This window comes from Macrotis lagotis, chromosome 2, assembly GCF_037893015.1.
Source record: "Macrotis lagotis isolate mMagLag1 chromosome 2, bilby.v1.9.chrom.fasta, whole genome shotgun sequence".
In the NCBI taxonomy this organism is placed as follows: Eukaryota; Metazoa; Chordata; class Mammalia; order Peramelemorphia; family Peramelidae; genus Macrotis; species Macrotis lagotis.
This window is the reverse complement of record NC_133659.1, coordinates 148,884,751-148,892,310: the sequence shown is the minus strand read 5'-3', so window position 1 is coordinate 148,892,310 and position 7,560 is coordinate 148,884,751. Positions and strand designations below refer to the sequence as shown.

At 57.9% G+C, this 7,560-nt stretch overlaps 1 protein-coding gene and 1 long non-coding RNA gene across 2 annotated transcripts; one reads left to right on the top strand and one right to left on the bottom strand.

The window, feature by feature from the left end:
• Window positions 1-970: 970 nt before the first annotated feature.
• On the bottom strand, window positions 971-4,014 carry IRF2BP2 (interferon regulatory factor 2 binding protein 2). Its single transcript, XM_074222984.1, has 2 exons — window positions 2,786-4,014; window positions 971-2,075 (listed from the first exon to the last, which is right to left on the bottom strand). Exons 1-2 carry the CDS (start codon window positions 3,927-3,929, stop codon window positions 1,366-1,368), a joined length of 1,854 nt encoding a protein of 617 aa, XP_074079085.1. The 5' UTR covers window positions 3,930-4,014; the 3' UTR covers window positions 971-1,365.
• On the top strand, window positions 3,586-6,377 carry LOC141513290 (uncharacterized). Its single transcript, XR_012475757.1, has 2 exons — window positions 3,586-3,875; window positions 6,189-6,377. It is a non-coding gene; the product is annotated as an uncharacterized LOC141513290 (long non-coding RNA).
• The last annotated feature ends 1,183 nt before the right edge of the window (window positions 6,378-7,560 follow it).

Here is a 7,560-nt window from a genome sequence, read left to right as displayed (position 1 = left end):
TTTATTTGATCACTTTTCAGAACAATATTATTTATTCACTGTGTGTTTCAAACACATGTAAGAAGGAAATTACAGGTTTCCTCCACCCACATTTGGGCTGTCACTGATATGCCTGGAGGCAATTCTGGCAGAACCTCAGTTGCTGCTGTCATTGTACCACACTGTATTTACCACTAACTGGAAATAGGATGTAAATGATAGCATCAATAGCAACAATACTATAGGTAACTGATGATTTCCCCCCCTCCCCAATAATTTCAAAGTTCACTATACTACAACTTCTCTTGTGACTTCTCTCAAAGGAAAAACAACAACAAAAAAAACAAAACAAAACAAAAAATGAGTTTCTAGGGCATTGTTTAAAAAAATATAAAGTGGCGCTGCAGAGCTAGGATCTTTTTTCAAAGATGGCAGTGCCATGCTGTATACACCACAATCAATTATAATTGCCTTCCATCACTGAAATTGTACATTATGTAATCAACTAAAGCATGCAGCTTTGTAATCTTACAACTGATCACGTGAACAGCGGTCAAGTTTATCTTTTTAAAACACACCAAAAACCCCAACCCCCCCCTCAAAAAAACCCCAAAAATCCAACAAGAAAAATGTCAAACAAACACACACAGACACACAAATCTCACACACATTCACACACACACACACACACACCCACCACACCACAGGCAATACAATCCTAGAAATCCCTAACTCAGCAGCGCCTCTCAGACAAGTCACCCTATGGCCCAAGAACTGAACTTTTAAGTAGAGAGAAATTCAGCAGACTTTTGGTCTACTTTTCTATTACTATACAAGGACAATATTTTGATGTGAGCCCCTTTATAATTTCCTATAGTGATATCCCCACTTAACCATCTTCTTTCCATTTGCTTTCCTTCTCAATCATTCTGCCTCCTTTATGATTAAAGAAAGGGGCCAAGAATAAGGAATAACAGACAGTAAGGCGATCTTACAATGTCAGAAAATGTATTTGGCTTTTTTTTCTTTTTAAAACAAGTGCATACAAATACAGCTAGAAGCATTTCTGGTTTGCCAAGTGCTCTAAAAAAGCAGCGCAAGTCACAGCCTACATTAAACAGTAACTGTCACCAGGATAATAAAGCACAAAGATCTGCTAATAACGTTAACAAAAGAGGAAAATGCCTCTATAAGTACATACCTTTTGTCGTCAAAAAAAAAAATATAGAAACACAATGTATTCAAAAAAAAAAATCAAAATTATACAGCCATGTTTATGAAGTCTACATTTCCCTTGTCTTGGATATATATATAGAGAGAGATATATACACAATTCAAGCAGTTTTAGATAAGGATGATCATTGGGTTTTTCTGAAACTGGAAAAGTCACGAGTCTCTTTCTTTTTTCACTTTCACATCTCCAGCAAGAATGGTCGCAATTTCCCCCTGCATAAAGGCCCAAGGGACGTTGGAACCCACCAGGGGGCATTTCTCCCCACTGGGACAATAGACCTCTCCACTAGCTCCCTGCTGTTTGATGCTTTGTCTGGAGCAAGGAAAGCAAAACTTGTGGGAAGGAACTGAAGGGCACTGCACGAAGTGGGTGTCCTCGAGACGCTCGTGGCACAGGGTGCAACACAGCGGGGCACTGGCGGCCAGAGAGGAGTCCGGGAGGCTGGTGGGGTGTACTGGCTCCAGTCCCCCTGTGCTGGATCCCTGGCTCCCCACTTCTCTGGGACCCAGCCTTCTTTGGTTCATAGAGGATGGAGAAGGTGGACTGTTGCTATTCCTCCTGGTAGTGGAGTGAACTTGGTTGGCATCTTTGGAGGCGTGATTGCCCCCTGCATTGTCTGCTACTAAGATCAGAGCTGCCATGGGGGACTGGCCGTTCTGGGCCGCTTCTGGCGGTGTGGTCCGGTTGGAATGAGGTGAGACAGTGGGTGGTGGTGGAGACACAAATGGCGCAGGAGTCATGGGGATCTTCATTCCCTCTGCTTGGGTCGTCAACCACGACTGGGCCTCTCCATTGATCTTGGGTGGACCGACTTCACCTTCTGGTTCTGGGGAAGGCTTCCGTTTCCTAGCTGTACGAGCAACTAGGAAGACAAAGAAAATAAAGGGGGGGAAGGAGAGGAAACAGTCAGTATACATGTGGAAGGATTCTTCAAGTCGGAGTTGGTTAACACCTCACACTTGAAGCTCCCTAATGCAAAACTCAATTGTACTCCACAGGACATGTGCTTCTAGAGTATGCAGAAGGGGTATGAGGGGGGGGGAGGGCGTGCATTTAAATAAGTAAAATGACATATCAGCCCAGGCAGCTGGGTGGCAGCTTGTCTCTCCAAGGCGTTATTAAATCACTCAAGTGTGCGCACCGGGGTGGGCAGTGCATCGGGGTGAGCAGTGCACCAAAGTGGGCAGTGCACCGGGGTGAGCAGTGCACCAAAGTGGGCAGTGCACCGGGGTGGGCAGCGCACCAAAGTGGGCAGTGCACCGGGGTGAGCAGTGCACCAAAGTGGGCAGCGCACCGGGGTGGGCAGTGCACCAAAGTGGGCAGTGCACCGGGGTGAGCAGTGCACCAAAGTGGGCAACGCACCGGGGTGGTCAGTGCACCGGGGTGGTCAGTGCACCAAGGTGGGCAGCGCACCGGGGTGGGCAGTGCACCAAGGTGGGCAGCGCACTGGGGTGAGCAGTGCACCAAAGTGGGCAGCGCACCTGACGGCTAGCGGCACGTCCGCTGCACAGGTTCAAGGTGGGAAGCCCCGCCAGTGTGTGAGCCCCCCCCCGCCCGCCAGGTGCGGCCTACCTGCTTTGGCCCCGTTGGCGCCGTTGGCGCCGTTGGCCTCGAAGCCCAGCATCCTGCCGGGGGCCAGGGCCGGCTCCTTCTTGAACTTGCTCTCGAAGGGCCCCGAGTGGCCGTGCTGGTGCAGCGCCAGCAGCGTGTCGCGCACCGTCTTGGGCTTGTTCACCCAGTCCTGCTCCCCGGGCCCGCGGCCCTTGCCCCCTCCCTCCCCGCCGAGCTCGGCCGCGCCCGACACCGCGCCGGCGGCCGAGGCGGCCAGGCCGTCCGCGGGGCCCCGGTGGGCCGCGGGGGGCTGCTTCTCCTTGGCCGCGTCCCGGGGCTCGTGCTCGGCGCCCGCGCCCGCGCCGCCGCCGCCGCCGCCGCCGCCGCCCGGCACGGAGCCCGGCCGCTTGTGGCCGCCCAGCTCGGCGGGCTGCGCGGGGCCCAGGGCGGAGCCGCCGCTGCCGGAGATGGCGGCCAGGGAGGCGGCGGCGGCGCGGCCGCTGAGGCTGAGGGCCGCGGGCAGCGGCGCGGCCGAGCCGTTCATCAGCGGCACCAGGGTGGGCGGCACGGCGTGGCCGCGCCGCGGGTTGGGGCTCTGGCGGTTGAGCTCGGGCGGCTCCTCCAGCTTGGAGAAGCCGTTGGGCACCAGGATGCCGTTCACGGGCGGCGGCGGCGGCGGCTGCGGCGGCGGCGGCTGCGGCGTGGCGGGGCCCCCGGCGGGCTGGCGGCCCGGGCCGTACTCGGAGCCCAGCCTCGGGGGCGCCCGCTCGGCCGAGCCGGCCGCGGCGGCGGCGGCGGCGGCGGGCGCCAGCGGGTAGCGGTCCAGGGCCTGCGGGGCCCGCGAGGCCGCCTCGGCCGCGCCGTGGCCCAGCGGCGGCGGCGGCTGCTGCAGGAGCAGGTCCTTGGTGGACAGCGGCGGCGGCTTGGACGCGGCGGCCGCGCCGGGCGGGGAGCGGCCCTCGGGGAAGCAGCCGTGCGCCCGCTTGAGCTGGCGCGCCGTCTCGATGACGAACTCCACCCGGTCGGCGCCCTCGTAGTTGACGCAGCCTCTGCACACGGGCTCCGTGAAGTCCCAGATCATGGCCCAGGGCATGCGGGGCAGGTCACACAGGTAGCACGACTGGCGCCGGGACGCGGCCGCCACCGCCACGGCCGCGGTCGACATGTCCGAGGCGCGGGCGGAGGCGGAGGTGCCGCTGGAGGAGGGGGCGCCGCCGCCCCCCGCCGACCCGGCGCGCGCCCGCGCCCCCCTCCAACCCCGCGGCGGCCGCGGAGGCAGAGCCCGGGAAGCCTGGGGCCCCGGGCCGGCGAGGGGCGGGGGGCGGGGAGGAGGGCGCAGCCGAGGCGGCAGCAGGGCCCCCCCCCCGCGCCGGGGGGCGCAGCCGCGAGGTCCCGGAGCCCGGAGGGGCGCAGCCGCGAGGTCCCGGAGCCCGGAGGGGTGCGGGGCGCCGCCGAGGAGCTAGCCCGAGCGGCGCCGCATGCCGCACCGGGCCGGCGGGGGCAGCGTGCGGCTAGTGCGCGGCGCGGCGCGGCTCCCGGGCCCCCGCCGCCTCCCGCTGCCCGCGGCCGCCGGCGTCGCCGCCCAGCCCCGGCCCAGCTCCCGCCGCTGCCGCCGCTGCCTCCGCTGCTGCCGCCGCCGCCGCCGCCGCCGCTCCACTTCTACAGACTCGATTCTTCGACAGCCTCGGAAGGCGCCTGCGCGCTAGGGCCCCCTCCTTTCGCTCTCTCGCTCTCTCTCGCTGTCTCTCTTTTTTTCCTCTTTTTTTTTCCTCTCGCTCTCTCCCTCCCAGCGCCGCGCTCATTGAACTTCTGCCAAGATAACAAGAGCTGCAAGAAGAACCAGCTCCTGGCTCGGAGCGCCGCTCGTCAGCAGCCGTGGAAGGGGGAGGGCAGCGATGGGGAGGAGCAGAAAGGCTTTCCAGGCGAATGGGATGCAAATGTTGTTGTTTTTCTTTTCCTTCACTCCCCCCCCCCCCCCAGCAACACCCCTTCCCCTGGCTCCCCCACCGGGCTCTACGGACACACCAAACTGGGACGTTTTCTAGCTCCCTTTGGCCCACCTAGCGCTCAAGGGGCAATGCCAGCCCCCCCCCCGGCTTTGCCACTTTGGCGTCTGTTAATCCTATCTGGGGGCCGTTTTGTTTATGTTTTGAAGGGTTTCCAGGACCGCGTTTTAAACTTATGCATGACACTTGAACTGTAACAGGGGTTCAAAACCTCCAAGAAGCGTGCATTATAAACACGAATGCGTTCCGGGTTGCATTGGCATAAATTATTTGCACTTTTCACCTGATTTGGGAACATGAAACATGACTTTAAAACACAGATGCCCACGTTGATATACTTTTGGGTTTTTCTCATTGGCGTTGAGTGGGAAGGGGAAAATGTGCCAGTGGAAGACATTAAAAACTCCTTCCTCGCGCCACCGGCGGCACGGCAACATTTATTCGCTCCGCGCCAGCTCGGCGGCTGCACGCCGTCCGAGCAGCACGGCCATGGGGCGCAGCGCCTTCCTCCGAGCTCGGGCCGGACCGGCACCGGGTAGCAGCCTCCCCGCCTCGGGGCCGGGGCAGCGCGGAGGGGGAGCCCGTCCGGCCCGCGGGCCGCCATGCCTTCCCCGCGGCGGCGGCGGCGGCGGCGCCGCTTTATGTAGGTTAGAGAGGGGGAAGGGAGCTGCCTGTGACGTTGGCATGCGGTCCCAGGCCGCCGCTGCCCCATGTGCCTCGGCCGCCTAGTGCGCAGGCTCGGCAGGGACGTGACTCTATGCCATTGGCACTCGCAGGCTCATTAACCGAAATGCACATTCCAGGGCTGGAGAGAGGCAGCGACAGCTATAGCCAGCGCCTCCGTCACCGCGCCAGGCGCCGCCCCCGGCGGCCGCTCCCGGGCTCCCGGGCCCCTCCCTCGGCCCGGCTCCACTTTGGCTCGAGGCGGCGGGAGCCGCGCTCGCCGTGCGCCGCCGGGGCCGCCCCGCCGCCGGAGGCTGCCCGCCGCGGGCGTCGGACCGGCCGGCCCCGCTTCGTGCAGTTAGGGACGAGCGGAGCCGGGCCCGGGCGGGCCTCGGAGGGGCCGCTGCGCTGGGCCCAGGGGCAGGGGCGCAGTGTTTGCCGCGACCCGGCCGGCACGAAGCCCGCGCGCAGCCCCACAGCCAGTGTGTGTACAGAATGGGTCGACATTTCGGGGGTGCTCGTTTTCGGATCGTGTTTGCCGGCGCTGTCTTCGGTTCAGAATTTTAGATTGCCATTTTGTAGCCCCCTTTCCTCCCAGGGAACCCGGGTTCCGACGGCTTCCTCAGACTGGAATGAACTGGTTCAGTGTGGGAAGATCAGGGTCATGATTACATTAGGCTCCCCAGCAGCAGTTGGGCAGGGAGCGGGAGGGGGCCGCAGCCTGCTGACGTTCTTTTGTTGTTGCTCTGCCGAAGGCCCAGGTTACTTGAAAGGATCCACCAGAAGGAAGAGGGAAAAAAAACACCCTTAGAGAAGCAGCAGCGAGGAGTCCTCAATCACATGAAAAAACCTGTTCTGAAAACTGCAGAGGTGCTTCAATGCCAAGCCTAAATGTTTCTACATGTTAAACTCTACATAAGGGATTTCCAAAAAAAAAAAAAGGTGCTACTAATAACTCAAAAGCCTCCCCCAAGCATATTGTTGGATCTCCCTTTCCTCATCCCAAATCCCAGCCTCACCCTATAATAAACAGGGAGGATATAACCGCTCCACTTCCCACTCCAGTGCAAGCTGGGGCACAGTGTAACCCTCCTTGACCTAGTCTACTGCAAACTGGTTGGGTTACTCCTCTTTACAGTTGTGACTGGTAATAGCCATTCCCCTTGGGATATTTCTCCCCAAAGAGTGGGGCAAGGGGACACGTCAGTGGAATTCTCTTTCCCTACCACATCAGACGAGGATCACACTCTAGTAGCTTTGTGGAGGTTCCACAGCCCATAGAACACAGGCTTCCTCAACTTACCTGCAATATCTTTACTAGGTGGTTATTGAGTGGTGAGTGAAATAAAATTCGACTCTTAAAAAGCATGCTTTTGTTAACTTACATAAAACCATGGTCCAAACTCCTAAGCATTCACACCTTAAAACAGAAAAAAAAATGAAATAACCAAAAATGAATTCAAGATATTAAAAATCTCAAAAGAGCTGTTTTCTTTTCAAGTAAGCATTTCCTTTTGCATTTTACTTTGCCTATCTAACACCGACTCTGTTTTGTTGTAACTTCCTTGATGAAAGGATGGTTTTAAAATGGGGGGGGGGGGGCGGGGAAACTATTTTGGCGTTCTGTTGCTCTGCCATAAAAGGTTCCGGATATAAGAGGGTTAAACCTTGCTGCTGAGCCTTTCCTTATACTGTATCAAAGGTCTTTCCAGCCGCCAGAGCTTTTATGCTGCTGTGAAGCAGGTTTATCAATGTATACTAAGTAAACAGACCTTTGTTTTTGTCTTCCACCCACCGCCCTCTCTCTCTCTCTCTCTCTCTCTCTCTCTCTCCTCAGACTGAAGTTGGCTGGCTTCCAAATCGGCTGCAGAAACAGCTATTGCTGCCTCCTCCACACACACACACACACACACACACACACACACACACACACACACACACACACACACACAAACAGAAGCAGGGTTTCTAGGGTGAGGCAATGCGTCTGCAATTCAGAGAGACAAGGCAGGAATTGTAATTGTACTTCGTCATGTGACAACTTATGAAAGAGGAAGTTTGGACGGTTTAGTCACGTAGTCCTCTCCCTTCTTGCTCAAGCCTCCAGGTCTTCTCAAAAGGAAAATT